The 20,941-nt window shown below is 39.1% G+C and overlaps 1 protein-coding gene across 1 annotated transcript; it reads right to left on the reverse strand.

Moving 5' to 3' along the window:
* Nucleotides 1–102: 102 nt before the first annotated feature.
* On the reverse strand, nt 103–20,805 carry ANKMY2 (ankyrin repeat and MYND domain containing 2). Its single transcript, XM_005152877.4, has 10 exons — nt 20,617–20,805; nt 18,928–18,992; nt 11,317–11,455; nt 9,331–9,429; nt 7,085–7,245; nt 5,785–5,999; nt 4,614–4,749; nt 2,864–2,992; nt 2,309–2,450; nt 103–1,633 (listed from the first exon to the last, which is right to left on the reverse strand). Exons 1-10 carry the CDS (start codon nt 20,681–20,683, stop codon nt 1,422–1,424), a joined length of 1,365 nt encoding a protein of 454 aa, XP_005152934.2. The 5' UTR covers nt 20,684–20,805; the 3' UTR covers nt 103–1,421.
* Between the last annotated feature and the right edge of the window lie 136 nt (nt 20,806–20,941).

Genomic DNA, 20,941 nt, shown 5'->3' on the forward strand with positions numbered 1-20,941 from the left:
ACTTGTACACCCGAGCTACAGGAGGCCTGTGCGTGACCAAGGAGAATGACGCTGTATGTCCCAGCAGGTGTTACAGGTGAACAGAATTGCCAGACAGCTCCCTTCTTTTAAAAACTTTCCCTTTATTATTCACGATTTTCTAATCCTTGAAATTAAAACACAGGTACATTCCCTGCACAGATGCATTTATATATCCTCACTCTCACAGTTTTCAATATATTAAACAGTACAAAATTAATAGCATTTTTTCTCTGCTTGGAGGACAGTCCTTATTCCTATAAATTGAAGAATACTGCCATGTTCAAAATACCAGTTACTCATCCAACAATCAGAGAATCTCAAATTTTGCCATCCTTATGCAAGAAGTGATACTTTCAGTTGTGGCATTCCCACTGATTTCATGTAAGAAGTTTGAGTGAAAACAGCACAGTTAGGGGAAGCTATTTTCTAGAGGCAGTATTTAGTTGAAAGCCTAGGTGAAATCAGTTCTGGTTGTATTGATGCGCACATGAATTTTCCATGTAATTCACTAAGACCAGGTTCAGCATGAACATTATTAAATACTAATATTAAGCATCTTTTGTATTTATGAAATAAGCAACAATTCCAGTGTGCTCTAAGGCATCTTTACCCGAAAGCTGAGACTTAGAAGCCATAATTCTTGTCAGTCAAAACATTTTAAGTCATTCCGGTCTTCCCTTCATTAGACTTTCATAAACTTGGAGTATTTTTGACCAAGCCACTAGTAAAATAATTCTGTTGAAACACACATTTCACAGTCAGCTTGAGATATCTGAAACAGCACTGCCATTTAATAAATTTGCCCTGAAACAGACACTCCTGGTTGTGCACTCACTAGTCAAAAATATTTAAAGTCATGAAAAGTTAGGAATTCAGATGAGCCTCTTAAGAAACTGAACTGCTACTGAATCCTTCAGATAAAGCTTCATGAAGTGGTGTAAAAAAGAAATTTATCAATTGGCTTCCCAATACTTTTAAGTGAAGTTCTGTGTACTTTGAGAAAAATATTTAAATTACAATTAAAATAAATTTTAGTGTCTGAAAACACAAATAATCAAAATCAAATGCTTTTTATTTTTCACTAAGTGGCTGATTAACCACAGATACTCATAGAGTTTTACTATGCTTACTGTTGGTATACACACAGGGAAGGTCTATGCCACTCTAGTTTTCATCAGATAATAAATACCTATTTTGACTATCTACAACAGAGCCTGAAGTATTTATAGACAAATGAGCCAGTATTTCACCTCATGATGAACAGGGACATGCTGTCTTGCAAAGGGAGTCCTGTGTAAGCCATGCTGTAAGAACTCAGACATGGGCAGCGTAATAAATTCCTTCAGACCCTGTGGTGCAGGGTCACAGCCAGAACTTTTAAATCCCTTCCTACCCTCTTCTTACTCCTCAGAACCTTGAATCTTCTGAAGGGCAATGTCAGCTAAGTCAGTCCCACTTTCCAGTGGGCTTTCAGGGGGGAGGGCTGGTGCCTCCATCTCTTTGGTAAATTCAGGTTCTTCTGCTTGGTTAGTAGCGTGATTTGCATCTGCTTTGGTAGTATCTGGACCAGGGTCTGTCTGTTCTTCACTTGTAGAACTACCCTCCACTTCATCTAAACAAAAGAGAAATTGCATCATCACTAAACACTGAACTCATATGCAAACAAACATTTTTATTACTGAAAAAAACGAATTCTAGAAAACTTAGGATCAGCTACAAAAGTGACTAATTTAACCAGGCTTCATCAAAAAAGACCTCACACAAACAGAGCTCTGTTTAAGCTGGTGGAAGATTACTCTGAAAATGACCACATGCAATGCTTTCATTAATTTATCTTCAGTTTTGCTATACTACTAGTGAATACATAGAGGAGCAGAGTAGGACACTACAGTTATTTTAGCTTTCAATTCAAACATGTTTTATTCACACTGTTCACAGAATGGCCGAAACATGGAGTACAGGTAAGGGTTGTTTTTCTTTTAAAAAGACAGGCATGTATGATCATGTAGGAAGCATTTCTGCATATAACAAACTGAAGACATTTCTTGCACACGAACGGTTGACCACAGTGAACTCTGAAGTGAGTCATCCTACAATTTACAACCTGACTGCATGGAACAGCATCAGCTCTTGACTGCACTTTTGCCCTGATTCTACTAATCAGGGGCTGCGTGCTGTGCACTGTGCTAACAGTTCTGAAAAGAAGAAGGGAAGAGCCTAACTGGGGGCCCAGGCACCTTCAGAAGTACTTAATTGTGGTTTCAGCAAACAAACTGTATATCCTCACCTTTCTTTTGCCTTTTTTCTAGTTTCTTTTTTTCTTTGGCAGCTTCTAGTTCTTGCTTCTCATGAATATCCTTCAGGGCCTTGCAGACTTTTTTGTGGGTAAACCAGTGTATTTTCTGGCAGTTCTGGTCACAGTACATCACCTGAAATACACCAGAGCTATCAATTCATCTTCATGTACTATATCAAATGTACAATAGTCTTGCATCTCTTAGTGTACCAAGTTAGATCTCTCCATATATAGTACTTAATGGCATTCTTAAGCAATTTCTAAGGCTACATGGTGTGATTCTAACTTACATACAGATCTAATGAATAGTTTTTGTTAACTCTGAACGTACAGAAATTTTACTCATTCTTCATTCTAAAAACACACACTTGGAAATCCAAGTACTCCTATTAGTGAATTTCAGGCACCTCTCCCAGAAGTAGCTGGCTTGCACATTTTCAGTGTAGGCATACATGCCATTCCCCATAAGTCTACACAGTAAATAGCGAAATATTTGAAATCCTTGGCACCTCATTGGCACTATTCATTGTAACTATGGATTCTTACCATTTTACATACTGAACATCTTTTGTTTGCTCCCTTTCCCCCACAAGTTGTACAGAATTCAGCATCCACAAATCCCACTTGGCCAGTAATAGCTTGTGTAAGTACAGAGAAAGCAGTAGGATCAGAACCCTGAAAGGTAAGACAAGAGGTGGAAATGAGATTAAAAAACAAGACTATCATAGGTGGACATGCAAGGAAAAAACTATTAATGAACTCAGTGTTCTTCACACACTGTCACCTGCTGGTAGATCACATACAGCAGGTTTTTGCAGATGAATGTCTCTGCTGGCACACACATATATTGTGTATAGACAACTATGTACACAACTGTATTGTGTATATACAGCTATTCACTGTTGTGCTCAGGGTACTCCGATGTGACAGACCTAATGGTCAGAACTTGAAATCGAACTGTTTTCATATTAGTATTTAGATGCTATTTGCAGTATTTTTCCCACGCAATACAAGCAGTAAAGTTTAGTGTATTTTACTGGCAACCATAAATTAAGACTGACTTTGTAAGCAATGATGTAAATGCTAGAGGAAAAAAATGCTCCAAGCAGATCCTTAAACTGTTAAGATTACCATGGAATATGCATGATCATAACCACTACATCAATGCTAAGATGCCCAGAATGAATCCAAGTAACTACATGCCAAACTGGATGTCTAAGGCTTCCAGACGGATAATTTACAGCATCTTCTCCTTTGCCTTTCTGTATTACACACAGAAATCCCATGTAACAAACCGTATTTCTTTAAAGGCAGAAAAGACTACAAACTGCTCTAAGAAAAAAGGGGACAGGAAAGAAAATGGTTACTTTAAAGCAAGTCTTAATGCATCATGATGGCTTATGTTTTCACACTGTGTTTATTTTTCTGGCTTAGGCAAACAGTAGGGATTGCATTAAGCCTCAGGATATTTGAGTAGACTTGGAGCCACTTAAGATGGAGGCTATTTTTAATTCACTCAGCATAATCCAAACAAGTCACAAAACTGTTCCACTTCCCCAGTGTTAGTGCATACAACATCAAGCTCTCAGAGACCAGAAAGAACATTCTTAAAAAAGAACAGTAACTCTTGTGTAAGCCTTATTTTGACGTAATTAATAACATTATAATGAAGTGTTAGCAAAGGCATATGAGGAAAACTGAAGTGGGATTTTTTTTTACATGTAATTTTGATTTCCTAATTTAGATACAAATTTTGCTCTACGATGCATCATTGTGTATATTGCATCCCTTGATAAAAGGAGCTTCACAGAATGTTTCTTCTTTTGTGTATTATCAACTTTTTATGTATGCTAGAAATAATGAATGCATGAAATCTGGGAAATTATTAGATCTTAAACTGAATGTAGACATTATGAAAAAAGAGAGTGAAAAATGAGTTTCATCTGTGTCTGAATCTACAATTTGTAAAAGCCAATCCGCAAAGAAAACCTGCACAGATATTCCAGAGCAGGAAAAGAAAACTCTGAGACAAGAAACAAATTGTCTTAGTTTTCTTTACAAGCAGAGGTATATAAGCATTCATGACAGGCACAAGAAAAATTACTAGGTGAAGTATTTTAAAGAACCTGTGTGCAATATGTAAAATAAAACCAGAGTTTGCCAGAGCTGAGGGACATCAAAAACCTTTGTTTAATATAATACACTGCAGAAGAGATAAGCAGAAAGATGGTTTAGCTTAAACTGAATTTACTATGCAAGTTGCTTAGAAAGTGTGTTCTTGATAGAAAAGACTTACTATTTCGACAGGAGCAATACTTCTCACGAGCTGCTGCAGCAGTGTAGCTTCACAGTAAGGAAACTTGCGGATACTTTCTCGAATGAGCTTCTCTTGATAGACAGGGAAACCATCTTTATCTCTCCCTTTCAAGAGACTAAGTTTTTTAAAACCAAAGTCAAATAAGAAATCACACAGTAAATGCTCAAGAGCAAATACACAGAATGCTGTACTCTGCCTTCCTTCAAACTATAGAGAAGAATTATAATTCAAAATAATTCAGCCACTTCATATTGTATGCTCTGAAACCACTACTTATTGATTCAACTATATACAGAAAAATAATCTTCTACAGGTAGACCCTACATGTGACCTAAGTAGCAACGTGCTTTGTTGTGTTTAAAAAGGAGCATTGTAAAAATAAACACGGAAGAATGCATGATACTTTAAAACCACAAATTCTGCTTTATTTATGTTTAGTAATGTGTTATAGTCCTGATGCCTCTGTGTTTATCTGGTTGGTTCCTACCTTTCTATATGTATCACTGATTAACTATTTGATCTCAGTACATGAAAGCTGACTTCATAACTTCAGTATCAGGCAGAAATCCACAGAAGTCTCTGGGGAATGTGATCCTTCTAAAAGCCTGGCAACTACTTTGATACTTAAGAACACGCAGGTGGCTTTGTAAGTCTGAGTAGATACTGAAGATGTGTTTAAGTCTCACCCAGAGCCAGTGAGATTTGCAGTTCTTGGTTGCTTGTTTTTTGGGGGAAAAAAAAAATCTCAACCTGTGTCACTGCTGGAAAGCAAAATGGCAAAAGTAACGTTCCCAAATGATCCATACTGGACACTGAGGAATTCTTTCTTCAAGCCCATCACTCCATTTTTCTGCACCACATGTTGCTCTCTGCCCTTCATGGTGTATGTGTGATTGCCAAGCTCTGAACAGTTCCAGCAGGTAGCTGAAACTCTAGGAGTGTTTCCTTTGTAACCCCAGGAAAAGACAAGGCCACTCAGACAGAAAAAAGGGAGTCAGTGCCACCCTGAGGTGACTGCAGCTGGGAGCATTTCAAAATTCACCTGGCAAATCCCTTATCCAAAACATCCAATCTATTATCACAGTTGTCATTTTCTGCTATTTGTGAAGCTGGTTCACCCTTGTCTTCAGACCTCTGTAGAAACACATACCTTTTGATAAATCCATCTAGTTTATCTTCTCGCTCTTTTAAAAACATGAGACATTTCTGGAAGATACAGCTGATGTAGTGCATTTTCATAGCAAGTACTTCATTCATGTCTTTCTGCTTCATGCATTTCTCACAAATTAGATCCAGAACCCTGTAACATTTCTGCAGTGCTTCTACTTCAGCCAACAGAGGGTTCTCTTTTACCAGCAACACGATCTGTGAGTAAAATTGAAGAAAATGGAATCCAATTAGGAAATGTATTTTTAAGCTTGTGCATTAGCATTAAAGGTTATATAGCTCATTGTAGCTAAATTTCAGTAGTTTCTAATATTCCCTTGCTTTTGTCTTATGCTGTCTTCCCCTTGTAATTCACAGTTCCCATACAAGAAGCAATTAAAATTATGACTGGCACTAAAAATATGGATTTTTTTCAGACTACGAACCTGATCAAAACCCTTTCAAAATAAATAGTTACAGAAATTAGCATCCACTGTCCTAAGATCTCATTCCTTCTGAACACCCAAAATAAACTGTATTTGTACAATTTAAGCAGTTTCGCAGAACACATCAACCTCACATAACCTTGTAGAACTTCAGGAAGACTAGTAAAGCACTGAACTAACCATTTTAAGATGAAACTATATCCTCTGCTCCGAAACTAGCTGCCACCAGTGCATTACTGTTTGTGTGTACTGCAGATACCTAGTTGACAACTGTTGACAAATTCCTAACTTTGCATGGCAAGCCCAAGGAACATGGCTATAAATTTAGCCAAATTCATTTCTCTGAACTATGCTGGAGGAAAAAAACCATAAAAAACATAGTTTTCAGCAAATATACTGGGAAGTAAAAATAAAGGTCTCTTGCCCATACTTTCAGAAACAGCAGCAGCAGTAGATGTTACTACGGTGAACCAGTGATGAAGGTAGGAAGATACATGCAGAGATAAGCACTCAGAGAACAATGAAATTTGTTAAGATAGGAAATTGTTTTGTTTCCACTTCAAGTGGGGCCAGGAAAAAAACAGATGCCAAAAAAGAAAACCATTTATGGTTGCTGATGGGAAAAAAAAATCTCTCTGGTAGGCGTTAGTTAGACTCTGGTGTATATAAACACTGAAATAGCTTCATTTTCTAATCATGTCTAAATGTTGAGCCCAATTCTTTCTCATCTTCAGAAGCACCTGAATTAACAGATGATGCTTTTGATCTCAGCTGGACTCTCAGAAGAGCTGAATGCTTTCTGACATAAAGAAACAGTTCCCACACCAACAAACATGTACAATGTACACATTACTTCACCTTAACAGGATGCATGTTAGTAGTAGTAATAATTTTATGTAGAGGCCCAGCTAGTTTTACTGGCAGTTTTGGTTCTTTATCTAAGCCTTGTGGTTTAGTATAGTAGTCCAGCCTTTCACGAGGAAAGAAGTTGTTGATGACGGTCACACAGTCATGTTGACCTAAAGGCACACAAGGAAAAACAAAATAAAAATAAATCACTAGTGCAATGAAATAATAACAAAAAAAAAAGATCTAAACTGAAATCTAACCTAAGCAATACAGGTGAGAATTACCCATAAAGGAACATGGTGTGATATGCTTTGCACTGGTAATAGGCACCTCTTGCTATTCTTTTGTATGTAACTTTTACGTTCATTAAGGGACTCCCAGCAGGGAATGACTACATGAAGTTTCATTTTGACAGCTCTGTCCCCTTCCTGCATCCTCTTTCATTAGTAAGCCAAATCTAAGAGAACAGGTATTCCTCCCCAAAATTATACTATGCTGGTAGTCTCATACTGGTGTTAACGTTTTCTCAAGAGTTCTCCCCACTTTGTACTTTCAAAAATTAATGACATTTGTATTGAGGCTTGTTAGGTTTTCATACCTGAAACAGATAGGAGTGTATTAACCTAAAGTGAGAGAAATTACAAAAACTGAATATGCTTAAAATTTACCAAAAACCCAAGGACAGTGATGAAAGTAACCAGATGAGAGAAGCTACACCCCCTTCTTGTTTTCTACATCTGACAATATGATGGATTACTTGGGTAAAGTAAAATTTAGCTTCTCTGGCTCAGTACTACATTCATTAAATTGACTGATTTATCTTGGCACTAATCCTATTAATCAGTAGAAGATGACACAGAGAACCACATTCCAGCATTTAAAACCCTCCACTATTTTAGAAGAGACTGTTCTAAGCTAATAGAGCATAGTGTAAGACAAATGACAGGGGAAGAAGTATCCTCACTTCCCACACAGAGACAGCTGAATTAATGTTGATTGGACAGAGAATAAAAAAGAACAGGAATGGATTCCAACATTCAGACTTTTAGAGAGTAGCATATCTCAGTATGCTAAAAAATATTTATTCTATCTTGATGCATTAAGATTTTATACAAGAATTCTCCAAATTTATGAGATAACATTCCCCATTCACCTAATAATTCAATTCAGCATCACATTGGAAAAGACTCTCCAAATCCAAAGAATAATTAATAGGAGCAGACTTCTCTGACATACTAGTGAATGGCTAATGTTTTGCTGTTTGAACCTCAAGTGAGCTATGTCAATCTTCCCCTCTTTGAAAGAACAGAATGAGGTAAGATTGAAATTGGAACTGCACTAACTGCCTATTCAAGGAAATAAATCTAAACGGTAAGGTGGACTCTTGAATCCAGAACACCTAAGTGACTTACAAGGGAGTTCTCAGATGTTTGAACAATATGAGGAGGTTGTGTTCAAGTGAAAATACCGGTCCTCCTTTTGGTTTTTTTTTTTTTTTTTAGAAGGTTACCTGGGCAGCGATAGGCGAGTCATTAAAATTACCCTACTTTTTCTGTTAGCATTTTATCACACCTCCTTGCTAGAAAGAGAGAAGAAGTGGTGTATTTGGGAAAATTAATCATGAAATCTCCCAGCACTGTCAAAGTGGGTAAAGAAGTGTTTAGGAAAAAAAGATAAGAAAAAGAAACATAACATAAAAAAGCCTGGTTGCATGGTTTTGCCCAGGATCACATAGCATACTGGAACCTTTCTCTTGTTCTACTCAAGTTCAGGTCAGTAAGTACTGACTACTTCAGACCAGGTTCTACGCCTTCTCTCTCTTCCAAATGCAGAGAGGAAAGGGCCAGAGGCAACCTTCCTCTAGCACACTGCATGCTAGTGGCAAAGCAGACCAGAGTTCCTGACTCCTAGTGCTGTGCTACGTTTGTTCCTTCCCACAAAAGAAGCTCCAATTACACACTTTGCACTGCACTTCAGACACCTCCAGTGTCATGAACTTCCTCTTACTGTTTGGAAAGTGAAGACATTGAAAAAACTTGCATGCGTGGAGAACAGCAGCATCTATTCCCACAAATAAGATCATTTGTGCTTTTATGAAGCTAAAGCATTGGAATAGGACAAATGTGGTAAAAAAAGCTGCACAACTGACTCACTTCAGAACAGGTCATTAAATAATGCTCCTCCAAGAGAAAAACATCAGAATCTAACATTTTACTTCTTTAGGAATTTAGGAAATAAGACTACTTTCACCTTACCCACAAAAGCAGCCATCTGAGCTGCTGTCCTTCCCACAGAGTTGACAACATCAGTCTCTGCTCCAGCCTCTAACATCATCCAGGTGATTTCTTTGTTTCCTGAATTTGGGTGAAGATATGGGGAATAAGAACTTATAATTTTTTGATGCTGTAGAAAAACAAGTTTATTTCTTAAAGACCAAGAATAATGCTGAGGGAAATAAACATTTTTAATGTCATTATTTTAAGAATGGATTAAGAGAAAGGCACAGTGCTGCCTCCATATTTATGGCTCCAGAGGGTCAAATCAAAGTAAAAACTAAATTCATGCAGGGTGTAACTCTGCTCTCTATAACGCACATTCAGCTCCCTGTGGAGCTTATGGGAATCATAGGCATGTAACTACAAGGAGCTTGATCCCTCCAGATAGCAGTATAGAAGCAAATTCTACTAATATAGCTCGACAGTTCAACTACAACATTTGCTATTCTAAGAAGAAAAACAAATCCAGTACTATTATGTATCAGGAGCATAGAGAAGAGAACAGATTGTTCCTTTCTCCACAGCAGGAACTGGGTGTTCAGACTGGGCTAAATACCAAGTAAAATGAAGCTAAAATTTTATAGGAAAATTAGATGACTTAATTGGTGCCCTTCAGAGACTAATAAGGACACTTGTCACCACTGTGTAGTTCTGCTTTCAAAGGTATTCTGAGAACACTGTCTCCACATCTTACTTTATCAGGTTTTGTGCATATGCTACATACAGAAAAGTGAATATAAAAAAAGGGGTGGTGGATAGAAACGAACATTTCTTATTTAAAAGCAAAGGCATTGTGTCAGTGTATAGTGCTCCTTTTGCACTCACAGATAACAGAACTTAAAGCCAGCTTTCAGGAAGCATTCAAACCTGGGATGACAGGTTAAAAGCTCAGCTGTGAGCAAATTGTAAAAAGCCAGCATTTTCCACAAAGCTGCAGTCATTTAACAGCCTTTGATAGTTTGTTCCCATCTATCTGCTGATATTGCTCAATGTCACAGAATGCTGGAATTTCCCAATCTTTTTACCAAAGCTTTAGGAGAAAAGCAATCTGAAGAGCCAGTTAAGGTTCATAAACACACACTCCCTTCTTTCTTCATACTTATGATGAAGGAAGATGAAAAGGATTAAACTCTACCTGCTAAGAAATTTTAACTTTCCTAGAACCTCTTTTAGGGAAAAAGTGCCTGGCATACTAAGGAAGATACTTAAAATAACCTACTATTCCCAAACCTAATCTTTTTCCCAGAAGGAATTATGTTCTTTATGGAGCATCTTTTTCTCACTGAAGGAAATAATTGTTCCTTTCACTGGGGAAAAAGAACAGCAAAAGGAAAGCTGCAAACCACCACCTGAGAAGGAGAAGATACATACAGCTATACGCAGTCTCATGGGGAAAAAAATGAAAAAAAACCCAATGTAATAGAAGAGGAAAAATTAATGTGATAAAACATGTTTTTTTAAACTTTCTAAACACATTTGTAAAAGCCCAAAAGATAACTGCAAAAATAATGGAGAAAGGCAAAATTTGAAAAATACTTGATTGATTTTATAAGCCTCAAATATTACTAAAAGCTACTTCCTAAAAAAAGCAGTTTGGTGCAGCATCTTTTTCAGTGTAACACAGTGTAATTCAACAGAATGCATCCCGCTGCACAAGAAACTGGCATGTGAGACTGAATTTTGAGGTCTGTAACAAAAAGGACAAGTACAGACAGACTCTATGTCTCAAAACACTGAACAAAATTGAGTTTTATATGAAAAATGATCCCAAGCCTGAGGAGTAGCTCTTCCATTCCCCTGTCCTGATGACTCAGCTGTTCTTGACGTATTTGCATGTTTCACATAAGTAACCGTAAACCTGAATAATAAAAACACGTTAACATTTTCCGTTAAATTATTAATTTATGGCAAATTGTGCCCATCAATGTATCAAAAATCTGTGTTCTAAGTGCAGTAAGAAATTACCTGAAAGTCCAGCAAACATCAAGGCAGTATATCCATGCTCATGTTCATTGCAGTTAACATCAGCTCCATGTCGCAAGAGCAACCTGCACATGTCTACTTTCCCTTTGTAGGCTGCGTGCATTAGAGGGGTCATGCCATGCTGAAAAGAGAAAGAGAAAGAAAGTAGCATACATAAAAGAACTACTTATATCTTTTGATCTTGTACTTGTACATACTTATGTACTTGTACATACTTATGTACTTGTACATACTTATTCAGTACAACTACCAAAGCCTCATGCAGTATTTGTTAGAAACAAAATCTTCATTAAAATAAATGGTTACTAAAAACATGCAGTAGATTGTCCATTTCCATATCATTTGCTCTTACTGTGCTGTGCTCTACTTGAAAACAGACCACTGCTGAATAAATGAAAACCATTTACTCCCAATTTGTCACTAGCCTTTAATGTGTTAGACAACCGATGCTTCTGTTAGCAGGAAAAAGCTTGGTTTAGAGAATTTGTTTTGTTCCTACATGATTTCTTTTCTCTTCTGCATTATATGATAAGCAACAAGAAAATTAGGAATAGGCTCTTGCTGCTTTCGCCATTACAAAGATTTACAGTTTCTGAAACCCATCTTGCTCATTTTTAGTCACAATTACTGGTAATTGTGCTATCCTCCTCTCTCCCATTTATCCACCTTTGTGATCCTACATCAGCCAGAGCTCTGAAAGCCCTTGTGCAGATACGCAGTTCTACCTAGACTTTAACAATGACACCATCTCAAACCTTTCCTTTGATAAACGGCACCAGTGCAAAAAACATTAGCTTCAGCAAGGGAGGCAATGAGTTTTTATCAGAACGCAAACCTGAGCAAACCCTAGGGGAGATTTTCAGAAGCAGGGTGAATTGTTAGTGCAGGTTCTCTCCTCTCAAAGCGCAGGGAGAAGAACATTCCTGTTTGAGGAAACTGCATGACATTCTCATTTTTGAATCCAGTATGCTTTTTCCAGTATGCTGTTTATTTTTACTTAACATCAAGTCAGGATTCATGTTATCAGCCAAGACACAGTAATTGCCCAAGAACGTTCTCCAACAAGGGAGCGTGTTTCAGTTTATCCCTGAAGGAAAAAGAAATGTCATTTTCTTCCTTTTTTGCAGGTTAAGGCTGTATGCATGAATACACTCGGGTACACCATTACTGCAGATCTGTAAACACACAGTAATGGGATACTGTGAAATAATGCAACTGTCAGTTTGAGCCTTAATATATTTCTCGTTTCAATTTATGATAGAATAAAACCCAAGTGAGCTAAATTTAACAGTATAATAAAAAAGCCATCCTAAAGATAATGGAAATTGGGGAAATTAAAACTATAATAACAATTTTTAAGTACTAGATTGTCATTATTGCCCATCCTAACTGAAAGCAATAAAAAAATTATTACTTGATGCATTACATTTTAGTAACTTGAAATGTTATGGTAAACTGCAATAAAAGCTGCCATCAAAGACACAAAACACCTGAAGGGATCACTTCAGAAACACAAAACAGATTTAAGATTAGTTTTGTTAGGTTTCATTTGTGGTCCTACAAAGGTTAAGTAAAGGCTTTCTATCCTAATATTTATACGTTCCATTACATTACATTGACAGCATTCCATTTTTATGGACCCATCCCAGTCTGGAATCATAGTATGGATTCCTCTCCTTTAACAGTGCAGAGAACTGCTGTAAGGGGAGATGAACACTGTAAGGTTTTTGACTGGAGAATGAACTTTAAGAAAACAATGTTTTTACATTTTGTTACTTATGAATTGAATGCCAGTTGTTTCAATTAAAAAACCCACCTGAAGATGGCAGGACAAATGAGAGGGTTGGTTTGCTTTGGGTTTGGCTTTTATTTGTCATCCTGGAAAATGTTCCTTTTTGCCTCCTGGGAAACTTCTTTAAAAGCCTTTGATTAAATTTTAAAAGTGTCAGGCTGTGGTTTGGATTAAAAAAACACACTATTAAGCCAAAAACATACAGACAGTTGTTACGAAGTTGGATGTATAGTTACACTAATATCAGCCTTTCACATTCACAGCCAACAAAAAAGAGGCTAGAAACAAGCTTATCTGGAAAAGCTTGGTGTCCTGTATTATGTCCCTGTGCATAAATCAAAATGACTGCAAATAGTTTTCCCAGGCTGAACATCAAAGACAGGTCAAGCAACAGTTTGTTTTCTGACAGATGACATTTGGATTTTCAAGACAACATACTAAAAAGACTAAACTAGAAGTTTATTAAGCATAGAGATTAAATAAATTAGTATTGTTCCAGTATGGAACATAGGATAAGGAATCAATTTTCTAGCAGCTACTATATAACAATCTTCTGACCAAAAATCCAGTCTTTTAACCTTATTCCCTGGGACAAAACAATTAATCAACCCCAGTTTCTTGTTTATTTTGCAGGGATTGTATGTGGTTTACAAGGAGCAAAACAAACAATTCCCACCTTCTGCAGGGCTGTAAGTATTCCCTGTATGTCTGACTGTACAAGGATAATAGTTTGCAGCACCTCTAGAAATTATCTGTCACCTCCCTTGAAAAAGTTCTTCAGGTCATCAACCAAGAGGGACTCCCTAGCACAATGGGGCTATGTCTCATGGCACAGCCAGCCCAGCCATTACATACAACCCTTCCAGTTCCTGGTGCTGAAAACCTACCAGAAGCAGACTGAGGGATGGGATTCCAAGAGCTAGGGTGACTGACCTAATGCTACCACGGGTGGGGAGCCAACTGAAGAAAAAAAAACAAAAAAAGACCCTACAGGATCAGTGAGCTAAATCAGCCGGATCTAGGGGAAGAAAAGGATTCATAGGGAGGCAGGAGTGGTAGAGGAGTACCAGAACCAGGGACAGGCTGGACTCTGCCACCAGATGTGGGAGAAGCAGCAAGCAGGTCAGCCTATCTCACTCCAGCACTTCAGAGAGATGTGCTTCCACAGGATGAGTAAAAACAGATTTGATTTCTAAAAAGAGAATAACCTGGAAAAGCAACCTTCTGCCTTCTAGGGACTAGAGAGAAAGTTTTCAACAACAGTGTTTCTTTGCCTTCATTGAACAGAGGAATTTGGGAGCAGGGTGGCCAGGGAACAAGAGTTGGGACAAAGGAAGAAAAATACACAGGCATATTCGGAAGAAAAACTGTGTTGCAAGCATTAAAACACTCATACTGACTGTGTAAGAACACGCATGATATATGTGTATTTTTAAAAAACATTGTTTTGTGCATAACATGCCTCTGAGTCCTTACTAAAATAGCCACACTGACTTGTGTTACACAAGAGAAAAGAGGAATCCAAGTGGGTCCACCATTCCCAGTGTTTTACCCTTCTCATGCTCACTTCACCCTTCTTCTCAATCATGGAAGCTTGGCCAAGATGTGGCACATCTTAATAGGCTGGATCACACTGCCGCAGTTCTCTCAGCAGGTATGGGGGTACATCATGACACTGCATGTGTACACACTGCATGCTACCTAAATAAAGCAGGAAAAGGCTGTAAAACCCCTAACTGACAAACTGCTATAGACACTTGTATGCTGACAATGTTCATGCATCCACAGCTCCAATCTCATTTTGCAATGAGGAACCCAACCCCATATTAACATATAAAGTGCCTTGTTTTATTTTTCAGATTCAGGCAACTATACCAATTCTACTCATTCAGGAAATTTCCAACTAAACACCGACTGTCAGTTTGGCTTTTATTTGAGACAATACTTGGGAAGTTACTAAAAAGGGAACAAATGATAAAAAAAGGGCAGGTGGTACAAGTGTTCTTAACTGCACTAGTTAGGAAATCAAAATCAACTCTTCTAAATTGAAAGGAAGAGCACTACTGAAATTAGACCAACTCATCAAGATTGGCTCAGGTAGCCATTTGGAACTGGATTGTAAAAATGCCTCCAACTTTTAAAAGAAATGGCACTGAATGCTGCTCATCTAGAAATATATGACTTAACTTTTCATGGGATGAAAAGCTTCAGAAATGTCACCCTTAAAGCTTTTGAGTAAGATTGCTCTTACCTATCAAACTTACTGAAAGCAAATACATGCACAAATCATTTTAGCTATAGCTAAGTAAGAATTATAACGTGAAATGCTGTTCAATCAGTGCCAATCATAACTAGTTCTCCTTTATAATCATGATGAACTGTAGGCTTCACATATGTAATACATTTGATTCATCTGATGATCCTTCTGTTCATCTGCAGTGATGAAAAGCTAAAGACTGCATCAGTCAGCAACCTGAATTGAAACCAGGTAATTCTTAATAGCTGCTGAATTTTCTTCCGTTTGTGTATTTTGGATTACTATAAAAAAAAACCAAACAACCAAAAGTCAAAAGACAGAATTCCTTCTCTTCCATAAAGACTAAGGATCTGGGCATTTTCTGCTGGCATAGAAGTCCACACTGGAGTAGCAAGATAGATTAACTGAAGAACCCTCCACTGAACATAATGAGTATGAGTAAAACTACACATCTCATACACAAATAAGCAGGCTGCTGCTTCAATTCCCGGGAAGCATTCAGGTCTGTAATAAGCATATAGATGTGGATTGTTTCTACAAGATTTATTTTGCTGCAGAAGTGAACAGCTGAATTACCAAACTAGAGGAAAAAACTAATGCAGCTAATGCCAAATGACAGTTCTATATGTAAGATTATGATGAATGACCCTAACATTATTTTAACTACAGAAAAAACCATGAAGCCTTTTCAGGTCAAGTCTCTCTACCAGATCTGCAGAAAACATGGGACTGTAGCAGTACAGTGCTCCTTTGCAACCTCAACCACCAACAGGACTGAAGGAAACTTCCAGTTTCCACAGAAAAACATGCTTCCTCTAGACTGCCCTTCTGTAATAATCTGAGAGATCTCAGCTTCACCCTGCAAACGGATGGAGTTAAAATCAGCAAAGTGCCCACATGAAGTCACAATGCTATTTACAAGCTCTGTACTCCCAGGGGAAAGAAAATTCCTGAACACATTTTTCCATACTATGTTTCCAAATTAGCAAGCACTCCATCTAAAACAGGACAAAAACCAACTATGCAGTGTACATTTATAAATTAAACACATTTGCATTTGTTTTGCATCCACTTCCATTGCCCACCTACATGTCCATTTTAGGACATCTGAGCTTAAATACCTCTGAAGTTTTAAAGCTGCCAAACTGTTAAGGACAAGCTTTTTGGTAGAGCTATCTACTATGTTATTTCTTTGTTGTCATGAATGCAGTGATTAAGCCTAAAGACCTTTCCTTTCTTCAACTACCTAAAGCCACAAAGAAACATCAACAACAAAAATCTGATTTGGTCAGAAAGACTGCTAGAGAAAAACCAGGACTGTATCTGCTGGATATCTACAATCTTCTGGAAGAGGAGCATCTGTGAAAGTAATTTGAATAAAGGTGTCTTACTTTGCTTCCAGTGGAGCACTGGAGACTAGTGAGTCTGGGCACATGGACAGAAAAGGCAAATACTTTTTTGTTTTCTAGATATATAACAACAGCAGAAGAAATGCTGAAATATGGTATTCAGCTTATGCCTACAGTTTTGAAGGAAAAAAAATGAAACAACTGGAAAGGATTTGGAAAAGAGCCATGATTATAGCTCAGCTGCTAAAGAAACACAACTTTAGTCAAGTTTCTTAAATAGCCAGTGCATTTGGAAGATGTTAAAATGTGACCTGGTCCTTGTCTGAAGGTATGTAGGGAAAAGATTGCTGATTGACAGTAGTGTTCAATCTAGAAGAGGCAGATCTAAGCAGTTCAAATACAGGATCAATCCAAAAATTAAAAGGGCAGCTTTGCATTTACTGTTTAAAATCATCAAGTGCAATATGGAACAGCTTGCTTCTGAGTGCTGTGGATTCTCCAGCCTGTGAAAATTATTAAATTGTGACTGCATGTTTGCTAGAAATAAGACATTAAACCTGTGCTCATTCTGTGGATTCTCTCATGTAAAAAGGACTTGAAGGAAGGAAATGAGTTTTTAGTTCCCAACTGAATTGTGCTCCCATTTCAATATCTAAGCATTCAATTTTCAGCTGTTTCCTGACTTCTTAACATTAATAAAATAAGTAACAGTAGTAATACAAACATTAACGTGAATTTCAGCATAAGCTGCTAAAGCAGCAGAGGAATAAAACCTGATGCATTCAGAGCAGTCTCCAGCTGTGGCAACATTGGAAAAGCAGATGAAGCTAATGTTTAACTGGGGTTTCACACACTCTATTTGCAACTAGATATTAGAATAACACATTAAAGGGAAAATGGCTTACAACAAAAAAATTCTAAAAGTTGATGTGAGATGACTGACGGATTAAGACTCCTAAACAACTCTGAGCCTTTTCCTGTTTAATATGCATCATTACACAGCACTCTTGGGGATAAAAGGAGACTGCAAGAAATCCATTACACCTTATGTGCCTTGGGTCTATTTAGGCAGATGTGAGCATTAGGCAAGTATCATTAATACTATTTCTTCTTTAACAACAGCCTGAGGCATAACTTGGTTATGGTTTCTATTAATAAACCATATCCTCTCAACAGTAATCCTGCACATTGCACTAATCCTTCATCAAGAGTGCAGTCATTCAGCACTAGCCCAGCAATTACACTAAAGGAAAAGCTTTTACAGTCCATACAATAAAGCACACTTGCAAACGTACTTATATTGTATCTCGGGTTCCTTCCTAAAGTTTATTGTAAACTTAGTTTGACTAGCGTGTCAGAAGCTTGTTGAAATTCATACATTAGAAATTAAGGTATAAGTATTTAACTGTATTGAAGAACTATCAGAAAATGAATCTGTTGGCAGCACAAGAAAGGCTATCAATATTCCAGAAAGGAAACCAGATGAAGTGGTAATTTCGGCCCTGTTAAATTTTGGGCCTTCTAGTATGACAACATGGATAAACTGCTTCTATGTTACACTTCATATTAATATTGCATGCTCTAGAAAACACAAACACCACGTAAGGTTCCTTTCTCCATAAACTTCCTCCCATCTTCAGGTAGCACTTTTTATACTACATGTCTACCACATCAGCCTCTGCAAAAGAGAGCATATTTTCCACTTCTGACTCAGTTGCTCACTCTCCAACTATGTTTATGGTTCTGCAAAGACAGGGCTTTGGGTGATAAGATGCAAGCATTAGATGAAGACAGGTATCTTCACCCATGCTGTCTGCTGCTGCCTAAGCACAGAGAACTAAAGTTTCGTGAAGGGGACAACGAGTCAGGGAGCACCCCATCTGTCTTCCTGCAGTGTTCATCTCACATTACAGACACCCAAGTTCATGCTTGAACTTTAGAGATAATACTGCCAGTGTAGTACTTTAAGTCACATTAATCTTTAAAACAATTAGTAACATTTAAACTTTTTTTGGGAAAAAAAAAAGGCGGGAGCTCTTGAAAGGTTCATTATTCAGCTGCAGGCTGGAAGTACCTTCAGGGTAACTCTGATTTCCAGCAGTCTATATAACAATATAATGTAACAATAAGAAGGCCTTCAGACCTAGTATTTTCCTTGCTAAACCCAGCATAATGCCTGTATAGTTTCACTGTACCTCATCCAAGCAATTGACACGGACATTCTTGCTGCCCAGTAGCCTTCCAGCCTCCTCAGTGTTTCCTTCACATAAAAGAAACAGAAAGAAAAAGTGGTGTGAGTAAAGGAATAAAATGAGAATCAAGAGGAAAAAGCTCAGTTCCGTTCCTGATTAAAATCAAGACCTTTGTATATTAATCACCAGTAAATCACATAATAGTTTGGGTTGGAACGGACCTTAAAGATCACTCAGTTCCAACCTCCTGCCACAGGCAGAGACACCTTCCACTAGACCAGGTTGCTCAAAGCCCCATCCAACCTGGTCTTGAACACTGCTAGGGACAGGGCAGCCACAGGTCCTTTGGGCAACCTGTTCCAGTGCCTCACCACCCTCTCAGGGAAGAACTTCTTCCTAAAATCTCATCTAAATCTGTCAGTGTAAAACCATTCTTCTTTATCCTATTCTTACCTGCTCTTGTAAAAAAAAAAAGTCCCTCTCCAGCTTTCCTGTAGGCCCTTTTTAGCTACTGGAAAGCTGCTCTAAGGTCTCCTTGAAATTCTGGTTCGCAGTACATTCATTGCTGACTGTCCTTCACTCACCTCTGACACAGAGGAGCATTTTAATATAATTGAGAGTTAATCTCCAAAACTATAAATAAAATCTTATAGGTTCCAATTGCCTCAAAACTACACATAAAAATGCATGAAGCACATCAGGTGTTTTTAGTTTACCTCCAACTAACTCACTATTTTCAAAACACAGTTTGAAGTGTAGCTATTCAAACAGGGCTGTGAAATTTGTGTTGTTGGACCATGAAACCCAGCTGTTACAGCGAGACAGAAAGCCCCCCAGCAATAAGCATGTGTACCACAGAATATGGTGAAACTGCAACGCTTACACGACATTCAAAATAAAAGAGTGCAAGGTATAAGAGGTGTATAATATCCTGGACAAGCTAAAGTTCTTTTAAATTAATAACATCTTGTCTGCTAGGACATCCTAGTCTGGCAACAGCACATAGGGAAACCTGTAACAGGCTAAAGGACTGCATTATCCCCAAGAAAACATCTTTTTCCAGAACACGTTAATATAAGTCATTAGATAAACTTCAATGTACGTTACTAATACAAATACATGTAAGAAAGATGTAAGCCTTCCTTGGCAGTCAACCACCCCAAGCTGGGCTTCCCCAGCCCTACGCGTGGACACTGCACACCTCCTCCCCTCCAGGCAGGCGGCCCTCTTTGCCCCCCGGATGGCACAGGCCTGCCCCACGTTCAGCGCCGTGAGAAGCTCCCTCGTTACCAGGCGAACAGCCATGCTCCGGGCTGGGGAGCCGAGGGACGAGGCCCACGGGCGGGTGATGGGGGGCTGGCCCTCACCACAGGCCCAGAGGCGCCTCGCCGTGCCCGTGGCCCATGCCTGAGGGGAGCCCACGGCGTGCGACGGTGTGGCCAGTAACAGCCAGAGAGCCCCGCCGAGGGCCGCGGCGCTGCCCTGCGCCCCGCCACCACAAGCCCTCAGGGGTGCTACCGGCGGGGCCACCCGGCCTCTACGAGGCCCGCCGGAGCTACGACGCGGGGCAGAGCATAACCCCCACCCGCAGCCACCTCGCCAGACAGCAACGACGAAGTGAAGGCGGTCAGCCTGGGCCCACCGGGACAGCACTACCGCCGTCAGCCACGGAGGGGCGAAGGCCCTGCTCACCTCTAGCTATCACTCCCAGCAATTCCTTCTCCTCTGGGCTCAAGTCACCTCTCCGGGGGGGAGCCATCGAGCCCCCTTCTTCCACAGGCAGTAAGGCAGACCCGGGGTGGTACAGCCAGGCGACGCGCGCTCGGACGGGTCGAGTGGAGGTTCGGGCCTACAGCACCCCCCTCACACCCCCTCTCTGCCGCCAAGCGGGCAGCGCGCACCCCCACCCCGCTCCTCATGGCGACTTCCTCCCGCGGCTCCGCCCTGCTAGGGGCCGGCCGCGGGGTAAACCATTCCCGTCTAGCGGTGGGGACAATCGGGTGCTGGCTGGCTCTCT

This window comes from Melopsittacus undulatus, chromosome 1, assembly GCF_012275295.1.
Source record: "Melopsittacus undulatus isolate bMelUnd1 chromosome 1, bMelUnd1.mat.Z, whole genome shotgun sequence".
NCBI classification, from domain to species: Eukaryota; Metazoa; Chordata; class Aves; order Psittaciformes; family Psittaculidae; genus Melopsittacus; species Melopsittacus undulatus.